At 37.2% G+C, this 18,678-nt stretch overlaps 1 protein-coding gene across 1 annotated transcript in view; it reads right to left on the bottom strand.

Moving 5' to 3' along the window:
• Positions 1–18,678, bottom strand: part of LOC108633303 (platelet glycoprotein 4-like) — a 75,586-nt gene that overhangs the window by 37,177 nt on the left and 19,731 nt on the right. The window contains exon 3 of the mRNA XM_018047277.1: positions 3,528–3,688. Within this exon, the coding sequence (XP_017902766.1) occupies positions 3,528–3,688 (161 nt within the window). The remainder of the gene's footprint in view (positions 1–3,527; positions 3,689–18,678) is intronic.

Genomic DNA, 18,678 nt, shown 5'->3' with positions numbered 1-18,678 from the left:
TCTTCATTTTCTGAATGTTGAGCTTAAAGCCAACATTTTCACTCTCCTCTTTCACTTTCATCAAGAGGCCTTTTAGTTCCTCTTCACTTTCTGCCATAAGAGTGGTGTCATCTGCATATCTGAGGTTATTGATATTTCTCCCGGCAATCTTGATTCCAGCTTGTGCTTCTTCCAGTCCAGCATTTCTCATGACGTAGTCTGCATATAAGTTAAATAAGCAGGGTGACAATATATAGCCTTGACGAATTCCTTGTCCTATTTGGAACCGGTCTGTTGTTCCATGTCCAGTTTTAACTGTTGCTTCCTGACCTGCATACAGGTTTCTCAGAAGGCAGGTCAGGTGGTCTGGTATTCCCATCTCTTTCAAAATTTTCCATAGTTTATTGTGATTCACAGTCAAAGGCTTTGGCATAGGCAATAAAGCAGAAATAGATGTTTTTCTGGAACTCTCTTGCTTTTTCCATGATCCAGCAGATGTTGGCAATTTGATCTCTGGTTCCTCTGCCTTTTCTAAAACCTGGAACATCTGGAAGTTCACGGTTCACGTATTGCTGAAGCCTGGCTTGGAGAATTTTGAGCATTACTTTACTAGCGTGTGAGATGAGTGCAATTGTGCGGTAGTTTGAGCATTCTTTGGCATTGCCTTTCTTTGGGATTGGAATGAAAACTGACCTTTTCCAGTCCTGTGGCCACTGCTGAGTTTTCCAGTTTGCTGGTATATTGAGTGCAGCACTTTCACAGCATCATCTTTCAGGATTTGAAATAGCTCAACTGGAATTCCGTCACCTCCACTAGCTTTGTTCGTAGTGATGCTTGCTAAGGCCCACTTGACTTCACATTCCAGGATGTCTGGCTCTAGGTGAATGATCACACCATCGTGATTATCTTGGTCATAAAGGTCTTTTTTGTACAGTTCTTCTGTGTATTCTTGCCACCTCTTCTTAATATCTCCTGCTTCTGTTAGGTCCATACCATTTCTGTCCTTTATCGAGCCCATCTTTGCGTGAAATGCTCTCTTGGTATCTCTAATTTTCTTGAAGAGATCTCTAGTCTTTCCCATTCCGTTTTCCTCTATTTCTTTGCATTGATTGCTGAGGAAGGCTTTCTTATCTCTTCTTGCTGTTCTTTGGAACTCTGCATTCAGATGCTTATTTCTTTCCTTTTCTCCTTTGCTTTTCGCTTCTCTTCGTTTCACAGCTATTTGTAAGGCCTCCCTAGACAGCCATTTTGCTTTTTTGCATTTCTTTTCCATGTTATATATATATATAAATTTATTGTTTGTGTACTTTAGTTGCAAACTAACTTCTCTTTCCAACAGTCACCTCTTTACTTCTTCAAGTAAATCAATTACATCTTACTCATTTCACTTTTATCCCTTAGAGACAGAGGTCTGCTCCTTTAAAAATAAAATATATATTAACTGCCACCTATCAGAGCAGGACTAGGAGAGGAGTCAGTATTGTATTTTTCTATACCACAATTAGTATCCTTAAAAGTCAAAACATAACCTCTCAAAACAAACAAAAAATTAAACAAAAATTGTGGTAAGTTGTCAAATTCTAACAACTATTCTCCTTTCTTACAGGCCATCAGTTCACTGGGTTCTGATTTTTAAAATTATGCTTAGATTCTTATTAGGTCATATGTGAATTCTAGATTTTCAAGTGCACAAATCATATCTACATCATTTTTTTTGAAACCAGATATTCACATAGGCTTTTGATAATGACATAAGAACTGTAAGACTCTGAAAAAGATAAAATTTTATTTGAAGGTAAGATTTTTTTTCTGTAACAATGAAAACCAGGTAATCTCTGAGAGAGTTGTGAATAGTCATAGGCATATGCCTGGAGCTAGGACACATGGGGATAATTGCTAGGACAGAGTAACACTACGGCACTCCACAGCTTACATTATGTGCTGTAGCAGCAGGCATCCCCTCCCAACTACTCTACTTCATTATATTTGAGTGTGAGTTATTGATATAGAAATATGTTAATGCACGGAAAGGAAAGAAATTATGTAATTACAGACTGTCTAAAACAAGTAAGTAAAACTATGAATTGAGGAAACTATTGAAAATGTGATATTTTATAGTTGACCATGGCATATAACTAGTTGAAATTATTCTTGAGGAACAATAAAAATTTTTGTAACAAATGATACAGCAGGCCTTAACTCTGTTCCCATATGGGCACCATAAGTATATTCCTAATATTACAATAAAGTTAGTGTTTTTGGCACCTCTGCCCCTCCTTTTCTTACTTTGATAGTTAGAAAAAACATAGTCTATAATTTAGATAGGAGAAATTTACTCAACAGTGTAAGAGTTACTAATTCTCAAGTTTGTATAAATCACAGCATATCCCCTGGTTTCAGTTTATTTAATTTAAAATTGAAATGTCCTGGCCAATTATTTTCCCCTAGTTCTAATAGTCTAATGTTTGGTTCGGAAGTATGTTGAATTATTAAGGCATATAAGATATTTAGTCTCAATAGTGGGTAAATTATAAGAATGAATCTATTGAATAAGTGAAAACACCCTTAAGAGCTGGAAAATAGTTTGAATAGAAATCCTTAGCAGGTTTTGTGGTTATGTGAAAACTGTGGTATTGGAGAAGACTCTTGAGAGTCCCTTGGACTGCAAGGAGATCCAACCAGTCCATCCTAAAGGAGACCAGTCCTGGGTGTTCATTGGAAGGACTGATGCTGAAGCTGAAACTCCAGTACTTTGGCCACCTGATGCAAAGAGTTGATTCATTGAAAAAGACCCTGATGCTTGGAGGAATTGGGGGCAGAAGGAGAAGGGGACGGCAGAGGATGAGATGGCTGGATGGCATCAACCAACTCGATGGACGTGAGTTTGAGTGAACTCTGGGAGTTGGTGATGGACAGGGAGGCCTGGCATGCTGTGATTCACAGGGTCACAAAAAGTTGGACACGATAGGGCGACTGAACTGAACTGAAAATCAGTTTAATGTTGAGGTTCTCAAAATTGAGTATGTGTTGAAATCCTCCAGGGTATTTGTTGAATTCATTACTTCAGCCAAAACTCAGAGTATCTGATATGTTTGGTAAGGTGGGACCTGAGAATTTGCATTTCTTCCTAGTTCCCAGAAGATGCTGATGTTACTGGTCCAGCAGTCACACTTTGAGAACACTCTTATAACCCACACTTGCAATTTTAGGATTTAAAAATACTCTGGTTTTACATTTTTTGGATAGATTTTTTTCCTATTTGACATGCAGATTTTAGAGTTCTTTAGAATATATGTTACAAGTAAAAATCCTATAGCTTCTTAAATGTATGGCAGTTAATTGATGCTGGTAAACTCATAATAAAATATGTATTTCTTATCATCGGTACATCTTTAGGGTTTTAAATAGGCAGAAACATATTTCAATGTATATTAATGGCAAGAAAATAACGAGCATGTTTCAATAAAACAACAGTTGTCAAGTGAAAGCATTTTCAGAGATACATATGCTCAAGGGAAGAGTGCCACTTATTGTGGGGACTCACTCACCTGTATGTGTAAGGACCCCTTTGCTTGACTTTAATTTTGCTGCTGTGAACTTCCACTTCCTCTGGATTCTGTACATCGAATATCCAGAACTGTCTATAAACATCTGTGTCTGTTTTAACCCAATTTTTAAAAGCAATTGTACCTTCTTCAAGGACAGCTTCCTGTGAAACAGAAAACAGCTTTGGGTTATTTCTTTGTGGTCAGTATGGGCATTTGTGGGAGCTGCAAACCTTTAATTATCCAGTGAAAGGACTAATCTCAAGTATCTTGTGCATGAGAACCTTGGCAACCTGCCGCATGCTTGCAACAGAAATGTTTTCAGCACTTGAGATAGCAGTCTCTCTTAGTCAACATTTTACAAAGAGAATCGTGTGATATTGTAGACATGTCTGGTGATTGTAAGGCCAGCCACTGGCAAGCTTTAAAGTGACCTTATGACAGTATTGTGAAAGCTTAAAATACAATTATTAAGAAAATTTTATCAAAACTTTTCCAAAAAGTTCTTAGCAGGTCAAACATTAACTTCTCTTTTGCCCTCTGAGTTGCACTGAGGAAGGAAAGGATAAAAATCTAATGGTATTGAAGCTTTTTCACTTTTCTTCAGAAGCTGGATACTTTAGAAAGAAATCATTAACATTTGTTAAATTAAGTAAAACACAAATCTGACTTCTCCCTTCAAAATCCTGCTCAGTGTGGCTTCCCTAATTCTCAGTATGTTTATAGCAATATGTTAGTACATATTTCCAGAAATTTCAACAGTCTAATTCATTACATTTCAGTTCAGTCGCTCAGTCGTGTCTGACTCTTTGCGACCCCATGAATCGCAGAAGTGAGTCCTAGAGAAACGGATGTCTTCTTCAATATTGTATGACAATTTAGTGGTGGATAATGGAATCGGGTATTTTAGTCCAGTCTTAAGTAATTTCTAAACCACCACAGTTTGTTCAGAGAGCAAGAGAAAAAATTTTGAAGCAGTCAGAATAGGAATGCCTTCTGATCCTAACACTACCGTATGTACTAGAAAATTGTATTGGCTTACTTGAATACTAAGACTTATTTTATCATCAGTTCCTTTAATTTTAAAGTAGCAAAAGTTTGTACATCCTTTGTGAATTTAAGAGGTTGTGTTTTTATTTTATTTTTTAAATTGTTAATTGGAGAGTAATTGCTAGACCTGGATTATCTGGTCTATTTTGCGAATGTTTCATTAACTTTAAAGTACAAAGGTGGTAATTATGTGAACAGCAAAAGTAATATAAGATCCTCTCCCTTGCCCAATGCGTACATCAGTATCTTTCCCTTCAAGTATTGAGACTATCCCAGCCTAGTAAGGAGATCAAACCTTTCAGTCCTTAAGAAAATCAATCCTGAATATTCACTGGAAGGACTGATGCTGAAGCTGAAGCTCCAGTACTTTGGCCAACTTGATTTGAAGAGCTGACTCATTGGCAAAGACCCTGATACTGGAAGATTGAACACAGAAGGAGAAGGGGACAACAGAGGATAAAATGGTTGGGTGGTATCACCGACTCAATAGACATGCGTTTGATCAAACTCCAGGAAGGACAAGGAAGCCTGGTGTGCTGCAGTCCATGGTTTTTCAGAGTCAGACATGACTGAGCCACTGAACAACACCAACAAGACCCTAGTAATGAGTAGATGCCAGCCAGAAGGCTCTTACATGGCATGGTCTCCAGCTGAGCTGAAAGCCATTTACCTTGAAACTTCTTTTTGCTCCATTATACTGAAAGCTGATTTTTGAGAGAATAGTATCTTCTATCTAGTCACATGGTCCCTTGATTATTGCTTTTATGGGAAAATGGTACTCATCGACATGCTAGGCAACTTTAGTGTAACTGTTAAAATATCTTTGATATCTTCCTATGCGTGAAGTATTCAGAATACATATGTAAAATATGTATAGTCCCGTTTTTCAAAGATATTACACAGTAATGAGGGATAGAATCATATATAGCGGATTTTAATCCATGAATAGATATCCTTAGCCTACTCCCAGCCTGACCAATTACATTGACTTTATTACTCAAAGCCTTGATTAAAGTGGTTAATAAAGAAATAGATGCTATGAATTTGATCCCTGATTTGGTCACATTCTAAGCATTTAACTTGGGCAGGTTGCTTAAGGTATTTGTACCTCAGTTTCCTTATCTGTAAAATGGCTGTAATAATATTAATATTAGGTTGAACTAATACAACTAGCATTTTCGAAAGTCAAAATCAGTGAATATGGTGAAATTAAATGTTTATCCTCATATGTTGTTATAAGAATTAATAAATGTTAGCACTTAGTATAGTCTTAGCATATAGCAAGCATTCAATAAACATTGGCTGCTATTATTATAGAAATCCTATCAACCCTTTAGAGGGAGCACTCTCATCTCATTTACTTCTCAGATTGCTCTAACTACTTTGTTCTTAGCATTATTGTATAAACCACTCATGTGGCAATAACTCATATAAAATCCTATGACATTTCTTTCTTTTCTAAGCTAAGCTAAGCTAAGTCACTTCAGTCGTGTCCGACTCTGTGCGACCCCATAGACGGCAGCCCACCAGGCTCCCCTGTCCCTGGGATTCTCCAGGCAAGAACACTGGAGTGGGTTGCCATTTCCTTCTCCATGAAAATATTCCATAAATGAATTTCAGTAACTCTTAAACATTCCACAAAATTTCCTAAGAACCTGTGAGAGTATAATACCTGGCAATCCTCTCTAAAGCAGAAATTCACCTATCTGCTACATTACTGCTGATGATCTGAAATGTACATGACCTCTAAAAAATAACAGTACTGAATAAAACTGAAAGGATCATCCAAGTTCCTACATAATACCAAAGTATTTATCCAGGATTACTGAATAAATCATAGCAATTTGGTATCCTTTTCAGAAAAAAAATCTCAGAACTTACAAGCATGTGGCATTTCACACTGTACCAACTAAGTAACAGTAAATGAAGGTATAACCACTACAACTTCACCAACTTTTGTGTCCTGAAATATGATGTCTGCCCCTGGCAGTTGGCTGCACTGAGTCTGTGTTGCTGCCTGTGGGCTTTCTCTAGTTGCAGTGTATGGGCTACTCATTGTGGTGGCTTTTCTTGTTGCAGAGGGCTCAAGGGCTCTCAGGCTTAGTCGTGGCTCATGGATTAAGTTGCCCCAAGGCATGTAGGTCTTTCCAGACAAGGCACTGAAACCCCTGTCCTCTGCATTGGCAGGCAGATTCTTAACTCCTGGGCCATCAGGAAAGCCCCGGTGAAACTTCTTTTTCTGCTATTTAATCTGCTTCTTTTTTCTGCTATCATTTTAATATTGACTTGCCATCCAGTGAAATCAAAACTTCCTTGAAAAGTAGAATCACACAGAAAACGATTTTCATTATCTCTGCTCATTACTAAAATTTGTTTTGTTAGGACCAGTTACAAGCAGTTTTTACATGTTCAAAAATGTTTTCATATATGTGGGCATTATGTACATGTGTGACTGTGCATGCTGAAAGAAGTATTTAATTCCCTTCTTGGTGTTCAACAGTATCAAATTTATTTTAAATTGCCTATTTTATACAGTATTCAGTAAATATTAATCAAGTGGTATTAACAACATCAAGGTGATGAATTATTGTTTGAAAATATTGGTAAAACTTTTTCCTCTTCTGGTCTTTAGGTGGTTTATACTTTCCACACTCATGGCAGCTTATATCCTTGACTTCATCTAGCAAAATTGCATAAACCTGCTAGACCTACACAATAGGAAACATAATAGGAAACATAGTCTAAAATACTGGTAAATAAATTTTCAGATACAATGGATAAAAAACATGAAGTCCCTAAAAATTTACTTTGGAAATAAAGAGTAAATAAATACATATATATGAAATAAAATGTATTGATTATTCTAGGCTATTTCAAATGCTCATGTCAGGGTGATAGCTTTATGGTGAATGATGTTGGATTTGTGATTTCTGAAGAAGATTTAGCTTAGGAACCAGGGACCAGGCTTCAGGCACTCAGAATTTTGTGTGGCAGAAGTTTATTACAATGAAAAAGGACAGAGGAAGCTTCTGACATAGACATCAGAAGAAAGCCAGAGACTGACCCCCTTGCTAGTCTTGTCAAGGCCTTATATACTTTTTCAGTTGGTTACTAACAATAGAATGATCTTACCAGACCCACTGCCACCATATCCATCTTAAGATAATAGGATTAACAGTAGTACTGGAGTGGGGTGCCATTGCCTTCTCCGAGAAAGGACTTACCAGACCCCAAAGAAGATGTCCTTTTCGTCGTAACGGGCTGGAATGCGAAAGTAGGAAGTCAAGAGATAACTGGAGTAACAGGCAAGTTTGGCCTTGGGATGCAGAGTGAAGCAGGGCAGAGGCTAATAGCGTTCTCCCAGAAGAACTCACTGGTCATTGCAAACACCCTCATGCAACAACACAAGAGAAGACTACACATGGACATCACCAGATGGTCAATACCAAAATCAGATTGATTATATTCTTTGCAGCTGGAGATGGAGAAGCTCTATACAATCAGCAAAAACAAGACTGGGAGCTGACTGTGGCTCAGATCATGAACTCCTTATTGCCAAATTCAGACTTAAATTGAAGAAAGTAGCGAAACCACTAGACCATTCACGAATGACCCAAATCAAATCCATTACAATTATACAGTGGAAGTAACAAATAGATTCAAGGGATAAGATCTAATAGAGTACCTGAAGAACTATGGATAGAGGTTCATGACATTGTACAGGAGGCAGTGATCAAGACCATCTCCAAGAAAAAAAAATGCAAAAAAGCAAAATGGTTGTCAGAGAAGGCCTTACAAATAGCTGAGAAAAGAGAAGCTAAAGGCAAAGGTGAAAAGACATACCCATTTAAATGCAGAGTTCCAAATAATAGCTAGGAGAGATAAGAAACCTTTCCTCATTGATCATTGCAAAGAAATAGAGGAAAACAATAGAATGGGAAAGACTAGAGATATCTTCAAGAAAATTGGAGATACCAAGGGAACATTTCATGCAAAGATGGGCACAATAAAGGACAGAAAAGTACGAACCTAACAGAAGCAGAAGATATTCAGAAGAGGTGGCAAGGATACGTAGACGAACTATACAAAAAATATTTTCATGACCCAGATAACCATGATGGTGTAATCACTCACCTATAGCAGACATCCTGGAATGCAGAGTCAAGTGGGCCTTAGGAAGCATTACTATGAACAAAGGTAGTGGAGGTGATGGAATTCAGTTGAACTGTTTCAAAGCATAAAAGATGATGCTGTTAAAGTACTGCATTCAGTATGCCAGCAAATTTGAAAAACTCAACAGTGGCCACAGCACTGGACAAGATCAGTTTTCTTTCCAGTCCCAAAGAAAGGTTAATGCCAAAGAATGTTCAAATTATCACATAATTGCAGTCATCTCACATGGTAGAAAAGTAATGCTCAAAATTCTCCAAGCCAGGCTTCAACAGTACGTGAACTGTGAGTTTCCAGATGTTCAAGCTGGATTTAGAAAAGGCAGAGGAACCAGAGATCAAATTGCCAACATCCGCTGGATCATTAAAAAAGCAAGAGTTCCAGAAAAACATCTACTTCTGCTTTATTGATTACACCAAAGCCTTTGACTGTGTGGATCACATCAATGTGGAAAATTCTTCAAGGGATCAGAATACCAGACCACCTTACCTGCCTCCTGAGAAATCTGTATGCAGGTCAAGAAGCAACAGAACTGGTCATGGAACAACAGACTGGTTCCAAATTAAGAAAGGAGTATGTCAAGGCTGTATATTGACACCGTGCTTATTTAACTTGTATACGGAGTACATTATGAGAAATGCTGAGCTGGATGAAGCACAAGCTGGAATCAAGATTGCCAAGAGAAATATCAGTAATCTCAGATATGCAGATGATACCACCTTTATGGCAGAAAGTGAGGAGGAACTAAAGAGCCTCTTGATTAAAGTGAAAGAGGAGAGCAAAAATGCTGGCTTAAAACTAAAACCAATACAATATTGTAAAGTTAAAAAAAAAAAGACTTTGAACTTTAAAAAAAAAAAAAAAAAACAAACCTCAACACCCATAAAACAACGATCATGGCATCTAAATAGATGGGGAAACAGTGCAAACAGTGACATACTATTTATTTGGACTCCAAAATCACTGCAGATGGTGACTGCAGCCATGACATTAAAAGATGCTTGTTCCTTGGAAGAAAAGCTGTGATCAACCTAGATAGCATATTAAAAAGCAGAGACATTACTTTACTGAGAAAAGTCCATATAATCAAAGCTATGATTTTTCCAGTAATCAATATGGATGTGAGAGTTGGACTGCAAAGAAAGCTGAGCACAAAAGAATTGATGCTTTTGAACTGTGGTGTTGGAGAAGACTCTTGAGAGTCCCTTGGAGAGCAATATCAAAGCAGTCAGTCCTAAAGGAAATCTGTCCTGTATATTCATTGGAAGTACTAATGCTGAAGGTGAAGCTCCAGTACTTTGGCCACCTGATGCAAAGAACTGACTCATTGGAAAAGACCCTCATGGGAAAGATTAAAGGCAGGAGGAGAAGGAGAAGACACAGGATGAGATGGTTGGATGGCATCATTAACTTGATGGACATGAGCTTGAGCAAGCTCCAGGAGTGGACAGGGAAGGTACAGGGAAGCCTGGCTTGCTGCAGTCCATAGGTTGCAAAGAGTCAACAGGACTGAGCTCCTGAACTGAAGTGAACCAGACCCATTCCTACATAACAGGATTAGTCAGAAGGTTCTTGTTAAGAAGGAGAAACACATCCTTGAGCAAGATACATTGTTGTTATGTAATCATTTGTACAGAGCTTAAGGAAAAATATACCCTGAGCAAGATGAGTTGTTTTGTTGTATAATCATTAGCTCTGGGCTTAAAGAAAATAAAGTTTCATGTGATTAAGACAAAGAAATATAGAAAAAAGTCTGTCTTTTTCTCCTCCTTGAGAGCCCTGGATCCCTTTCTCCTCCTTGAGGGCCGCAGACTCATTATCCACCTATGTAAGAATTAACTCCTCAAGGGTACCATCCTTTAAAATCAGAAGATAACATATAGTCTCAACTCTGTACTTTAAAAATTAGATAACAACATGAGATTATTTTCTGATCTTTTATAATTAAGCACTTTAATTATTTTTTCAAAATGGCTGTTATATATAGGTAATAACTTTTCAATTTGGTATTTATTAAATGAAGCAAGTAATCTGCAGTGGCTTCAATAGTAAATAAAAGTTGACAAGTTCTAAACTGTATGTATTTTTAAAATAATACAGAATTCAACTGTTATAACACCTACTGTTGACCTATTTGTCTGTTCTTTTGTCTCTGCATTCAGATTCCCTATAAAGCAAATTACTGTTTAGTTTTATCTGTAATCTCTATTGTAAAGATTAAATCTCTCTGAGCTCTGACCTTTGGAAGTATTTGTCCTGTGCTTGTCACTCAGTTGCATCTGACTCTTTGCGACCCCATGGACTGTAGTCCGCCAGACTCCTTTGTCCATGGGATGGATTCTCCAGGCAAGAATACTGGAGTGCCTAATTCAGATTGCTTATAAAACCTTGAAACGTTTTTCTCCTAAGGTATACATTTCTATCAGTAACACAATTGGCCATGTTGCAGTCTGCTATTTTTGCTCTTCTCTCTGTCTCCCCTTTTAGCCCCTTTATCCTATTGCATCTCATCACCCATTAGTTCTAAAATATCTACCACTCCAAATAGAGTGCATTGTTATGTGCATACTGTGCAAAGATCTTTCTAAAAGGGAATCTTAAATTCTCCTTGAAAGTGGTCATGTCCTACCTAACTTTTGTTGGTTTTCATGTTTTTAGTCTCCTCAATTTCCAACACTTTATATTTCAGACTTATACTGTTCGAGACTATGTAAAGTATCTAGTCTCTTCCAGATTGCCTATGTTTGGAAATTGGCTCATCCTCTTTCTGGCTAGGTGAGAGTGCAAGTCAGTTTAAGCTCTTGTGACTGTAAAATGGGAAAAATAATATGTTCTGATAGGTATCTCTGAAGACTAGATGAATATTTATATATATTGCTTGCTTGCTAAATCGCTTCAGTCATGTCTGACTCTTTGTGACCCCATGGCCAGTAGCCCACCAGTCTCTGCTGTCAATGGAATTCTCCAGGCAAGAATACTGGAGTGAGTAATCATTCTGTTCTCTGGATGAAGCTGTTAGTAGTAGAAATACCATGTCTGTGAGGGCCATGGCATGCTGCAGTCCATGAAGTCACAAAGAGTTGGACATGACTTAGCAACTGAAAAACAAAATATACTAAATGCAAATTAACTTAGTGAAGCTCTTTTGTTGTTGTTCAACTCTTTGCTACCCCATGAACTGCAGCATGCCAGGCTTCCCTATCCTTCAAGGTCTCCCAGAGTTTTCTTAAACTCATGTCCATTGAGTTGTTAATGTTATCAAACCGTCTCATCCTGTGTCATTCCCTTCTCCTTCTGCCTTTCTGCTATTAGTTTCTCTTTGCTTTCTGCCGTTAGAGTGGTATCATCTGCTTGTCTTAGGTTGTTATTTCTCCCGGCAATCTTGATTCCAGCTTGTGATTCATCCAGCCTAGCATTTTGCATGATGTACACTGCATAGAAGTTAAATAAGCAGGGTGATGATATACAACCTTGTCATACTCCTTTCCCAATTTTGAACCAGTCAATTGTTTCATGTCCTGTTCTAATTATTGCTTTTTGACCTGCGTATGAGTTTCTCAGGAGGAAGGTAAGGTGGTCTGGTATTTCCATCTCTTGAAAAATTTTCCAGTTTGTTGTGAACCACAGTCAAAAGGTTTAACATAGTCAGAGAAGGCAGAGGTAGAAGGTGGTTTTTTTTTTTTTTTTTTTTTTTTTTTTTTCAGAATTCTCTCGCTTTTTCTGTGATTCAATGGATGATGGCAATTTGATCTCTGGTTCCTCTGCCTTTTCTAAATTCAGCTTGTACATTAGGAAGTTCTTGATTCAAGTAGTATTGAAGCTTGGCTTGAGGGATTTTGAGCATTATCTTGCTAGCATGTGAAATGAGCACAATTGTATGGTAGTTTGAAGATGTTTTGGCATTGCCCTTCTTTGGGATTGGAATGAAAACTGACCTTTCCCAATCCTGTGGCCACTGTTGAGTTTTCCAAATTTGCTGGCATATTAAGTGCAGCACATTAACAGCATCATCTTTTAGGATTTGAAATAGCTTAGCTAGAATTCTATCACCTCCATTAGTTTTGTTTGTAGTAATAGTTCCTAAGGTCCACTTGACTTCATACTATAAGATGTCTGGTTTTAGATGAGTGATCACACTTCTGTGGTTATCTGGGTCATTAAGGTATTTTTTGTATAGTTCTGTGTATTCTTGCCACCTGTTCTTAATCTCCTCTACTTCTGTTGAGTCCTAGCCATTTCTGTCCTTTATTGTACCCATCTTTGCATGAAATGTTCCCTTGGTATCTCTGTTTTTGTGGAAGAGATCTCTAGTCTTTCCAGTTCTATTGTTTTCCTTTATTTCTTTGCACTGTTCACTTTAGGATGGCTTTCCTATTCTCCTTTCTGTTCTCTGGAGCTCTGCATTCAGATGGGTATATCTTTCTCTTTCCCCTTTGCCTTTCACTTCTCTTCTTTTCTCAGCTATTTTAAGGCTTCCTCTTGCAATCATTTGCCTTGTTACATTTCTTTTTCTTGGGGATGGTTTTGGTAATCACCTTCGGTACAATGTTGTGAGCCTCCATGCGTAGTTCCTCAGACACTCTTGTCTACCAAATCTAATCCCTTGAATCTATTTGTCACACTCCACTGTGTAATCATAAGGCATGTGATTTAGGTTGTACATGAATGGCCTAGTGGTTTTCCCTACTTTCTCCCATTTAAGCCTGAATTTTGCAATAAGGAGCTAATTATCTGAGCCATAGTCAGATCCAGGTCTTGTTTTGGCTGACTACATAGAGCTTCTCTCTTTTTGGCTGCAAAGAATATAATCGTTCTAATTTTGGTATTGACCATTTTGAGATGTCCATGTGTAGGGTCATCTCTTGTATTGTTGGTAAAGGGTGTTTGCTATGACCAGTGTGTTCTCTTGAGGCAACTATACCTAGTATATAATATAGTATATTTGATATCAGTCTCTAAATGCAGATTTTTTTATATCCAATATCTAATAGAAAATAAACACCAACTACTGTTGTCTGTCCCATCATTAAATATCCTGATATTCAGTTCAGTTCAGTCACTCAGTCATGTCCGACTTTTTGCAAACCCATGGACTGCAGCATGCCAGGCTTCCCTGTCTATCACCAACTCCCGGAGCCTACCTATACTTATGTCCATCATGTCAGTGATGCCTTCCAATCATCTCATCCTCTGTCATCCCCTTCTCCTCCTGCCTTCAATCTTTCTCAGCATCAGGGTGTTTTCCAGTGAGTCGATTCTTTGCATCAGGTTGCCAAAATATTGAGGTTTCCGTTTCACCTATTCTGATATTCAAAGCATCCTAAATCTTACCCACATTGTTCTCTTTTTAATCATCTCTCTTCTTAAACCTATATTTTTGGCACATTTTCTACATTTTTCCTTCCCTTGTCACAACATTTAGTTACATTTCCACTACTTTATCCATTATGTTAGCCTGTTCTTTGACCCCTTTATTTGCAGCCCTCTTTGGATGTTCAAAGTTTTATACTTCAAAATTAAACTCAAGTCTCACCTATTTTCTGAAGTTACTTATCACTCTGAGAAAGTTCTCTTTCTAAATTATATTTATATAGCCTCCAATTAAAATAAATAAATTTATATTAAAAAATAAATTACATTTATGTTTCCATATTATATATTTTAGAATTCAATGATAGAATTTCACAGTTCTCCTTTATTTAAAAAAACTAATGTGATTTTTCCCCAATTGAAAGATATTTCTTGAAGTAAATATTTATTTTATTCTGTCTTAGTCTCTTTGCAAAAGCAAATTTCTGATGTCTCAAACTGCTATTTCCTCAGGATTAGCATTGTGAATTTAGAGGGAAAATATTAAATAAACAGTAAGGAAATCAGAGGGCTTCCCTAGTGACTCAGCAGGTAAAGAATCTGCCTGCAGTGCGGAGGACTTGGGTTTGATCCCTGGGTTGAGAAGATCCCCTGAAGTAGGGAAAGGCAACCCACTGTAGTATTCTGGCCTGGAGAATTCCATGGACTTTATAGTCCATGGTGTTGCAAAGAGTCAGACATGGCTGAGCGGCTAACGTAGAGCTAGAAAATTGAAGGTACACCTTTCTTGTCATCTAATGAGAGTATATGTCTATACTATCTTGAATAATAAAAGAATAGATTACCACTATTGAAATATTGATCATCAATTATATATTGGAAGAATAATCTTAATATAAAATATGATGCACTGGAAGATTACTGTGACTTTTCCACTCTGAAGGCTTTTCCATAATATGTTATAGTCTCTGTGTTAGAACCAATACAATATTGTAAAGTAATCAGCCTCCAATTAAAATAAATTTAAATTTAAAAATAGATAAATAAATAAAAAGAACTGACTCTGTTTTCTCTAAATAAAATGTTGTTGTACAAAGTCTGTATATCAAGTCACTGTATTTTTAGTTAAAACTATAGCCATTTTGTTACGTATATAATGGGATATGTCCTACATTTCATTTCTGAAAGTATTTTCTGGAAGTCAAGTTTAAAGCTTAATCAAAAGGAAATAAGACAGTCATATATTACACGAATTTTAAAAAGCAGTATGGCAAGTACGAGATTTTTACCAGGTTTTCCAGATATTCATGTGTTAATATTAACTACAATTATGCTTAAGTTATATATAAGAAATGTGATTTTATTTTTTTCAGTAGTAACCAGAGTACAGCTACTTTTATAAATGTACTGTCACAAAATACAGTTACTTGTTTCTTATTGAAAAACATATCAGTATATTCTTTGGACATAATTAAAAGCAATTACTCAGAGGTTAAAGCGTCTGCCTGCAGTGTGGGAGACCTACGTTTGATGCCTGGGTCAGGAAGATCCGCTGGAGAAGGAAATTGCAACCCTCTCCAGTATTCTTGCCTGGAGAATCCCACAGACGGAGGAGACTGGTAGGCTGCAGTCCATGGGGTCACAGAGAGTTGGACACGACTGAGCAACTTCACTTCACTTTACTAATAATCAGTTAAGAGATACAGAAAATAAGTAGATGTAAACTATATAAAAAAGTCATTGTGAGAGGGGGAGAATACAAATGCAGGATTTTGAAAATGCATTTGAAAATGATATCAACAACCTAAGACAGTAATGCATATGTAAATAGACTTCTATACAATAACCACAAGGCTATGGTTTTTCCAATAGTCATGTATGGATGTGAGAGTTTGACTGTGAAGAAGGCTGAGCACTGAAGAATTGATGCTTTTGAACTGTGGTGTTGGAGAAGACTCTTGAGAGTCCCTTGGACTGCAAGGAGATCCAACCAGTCCATTCTGAAGGAGATCAACCCTGGGATTTCTTTGGAAGGAATGATGCTAAAGCTGAAACTCCAGTACTTTGGCCACCTCATGCAAAGAGTTGACTCATTGGAAAAGACTCTGATGCTGGGAGGGATTGGGGGCAGGAGGAGAAGGGGACGACAGAGGATGAGATGGCTGGATGGCATCACTGACTCGACGGACATGAATCTGAGTGAACTCCGGGAGTTGGTGATGGCCAGGGAGGCCTGGCGTGCTGCAATTCATGGGGTCGCAAAGAGTCGGACATGACTGAGTGACTGAATTGAACTGAACTGAATCACAAACCAAAGATCTAAAACCTATATACAGATAAAAAAGAAAAAGGAAGAAATCATAACAATAAAAAGTCAGAAAGTGAAGTCACTCAGTCATGTCCGACTCCTTGTGACCCCATGGACTGTAGCCCACCAGACTCCTCTGTCCGTGGGATTTTCCAGGAAGAATACTGGAGTGGGTTGCCATGCCCACTCCAGGGGATCTTCCCAACCCAGGGAATGAACCCAGTTCTCCTGCACTGTAGGCAGACGCTTTACCATCTGAGCCACCAGGGAAGTCCCATAACAGTAAAGACAGGCATCAAATCATAAGAGAAGAGAGCAAAAGAAGAAAGAGGAAAATAAAGTCCTACCAAAACATATCCATAATATTAACAAATGGCAACAATAACTTAGATATCAATAATTACATTAAATATACATGGACTTAATGTTTCAACCAAAAAATCGAATGTCTGAATGGATACAAAAACAGACCCATATACATGTTGTGATATGAGATTCACTTCAGATCTAAAGATACACAGACTAAAACAAGGGATGAAAAAGGGTATTCCATGCAAATGAAATGCAAAAGAAAGCCAGAATAGCAATACTTACATCAGACAAAATGGGTTTTAAAATATAAACTGTTATAACAGAGAAAGATACTTCATAATGATCAAGGGATCAAGCCAAGAAGATATAATATTTGTAAATATATATTTGCCCAACATAGGAGCACACACACATATAAGGTACATATGAATGGACATAAAAGGAGAAATCAACAATAACACAATAATAATAGAGGACTTTAACAACCCTCTTACATCATATAGATCATCCATATAGAAAATCAATCTGAAAACGTTGGCCTTAAATGATACATTAGAACAAATGGGCTTACTTGATATGTGTGTGTACATATATGTGCATATATATATGAACATTCCACTCGAAAACAGAATATACTTTCATTTCAGTTGCATCTAGAACACTGTCCAGGAGAAATTCCATACTAGGTTATAAAACAAACCTTGATAAATATAAGGAGAGTTAAATACTTTTAAGCACCTTTCCCAACAATGTGATGAGACTTGAAATAAACTGAAAGAAAAAAAAAAACAAAACATCCAAAACCAGTGGTTTGCAGCAAAGGCAATTTTAAGAGGAAAGTTTACAAGTTTACCTCAGGAAACAAGAAAAAAATCTCAACCTAAAATTACACCCAAGGAAACTAAAGAAAGAAGAACAAAAAGTAGAAGGGAAGGAATCATAAACATCAGAAACAGAAACTTAAAAAATAGAGATCAGTGGAACTAAAAGCTGATTCTTTGAAAAGGTAAAGTTGATCATCCTTTAGCCAGGCTCATCAAGAAAAAGAAATGATCTAAATCAGTAAAATTAGAAATGTAAACGTGGACGTTATCACTGACACCATAGAAGTACAAAAGATATTGAGGCTACTGTGAACAACTGTGTGCCAATAAAATGGACAGCCTAATCTAAGAAATAGACAAATTCTAAGATACAGTATCTCAAGACTAAACCAAGAAGAAATAAAAAATATGAAAAGACCAGTTACCGGTAATGAATTGAATCAGCAAATTAAAGACTCCCAACAAATAAAAGTGTAGGATCAGATGGCCTTGCAGGTGAACTCTGCTAAACACTTAGAGCCATGGTAACTACCTCTCCTTCTGAGACTAGTCCCAAAAATTTCAGAGGAAGGAATATTTCTGAACGCATTCTATGAGTCCAGCATCACCCTGATACCAAAACCAGAGAAACCAAGTAAAAGAAAAAAAAAGGGAACCAAAAGTCAATATCACTGATGAACATAAATGTAAACACCCTTAACAGTGTGGTAATGGAATGCAACAATACATTAAAAGGATTATCCGTATGATCAACTGGCATTTATTCTGGTGATGGAAGGATTTTTTCACCATCTTCAAATCAACCAATGTGATAACCATATTAACTAATGAAGAATAAAAACTGTATGATCTCAATAGTTGCAGGAAACTTTTTAGATAAAATTTGACATCCATTTGTGATAAAAATTCTCCAGGAGGTAGGCATAGAGGTAACCTCCTCAATATAATAAAGGCATGATCCATCATAGCTAACATCATACTCAATGAAGAGAAGCTGACAGTATTCCCTTTAAGATAAGGAACAAGACAAAGATGCACACTATTTCCACTTCTGTTCATTGTAGTTTTGGAAGTCCTAACTGCACCCATCAGAAGAAAAGGAAAGAAAAGGAAATTGGAAAGGAAGAAGTAAAACTGTTACTTTTACAGATGACATGTATTATGTATAGACAATCTTAAA

This window comes from Capra hircus, chromosome 4 (genome assembly GCF_001704415.2).
Source record: "Capra hircus breed San Clemente chromosome 4, ASM170441v1, whole genome shotgun sequence".
Lineage (NCBI taxonomy): Eukaryota > Metazoa > Chordata > Mammalia > Artiodactyla > Bovidae > Capra > Capra hircus.
Note: the sequence above shows the minus strand (reverse complement) of the source record. Positions and strands in the feature narration are given on the sequence as shown.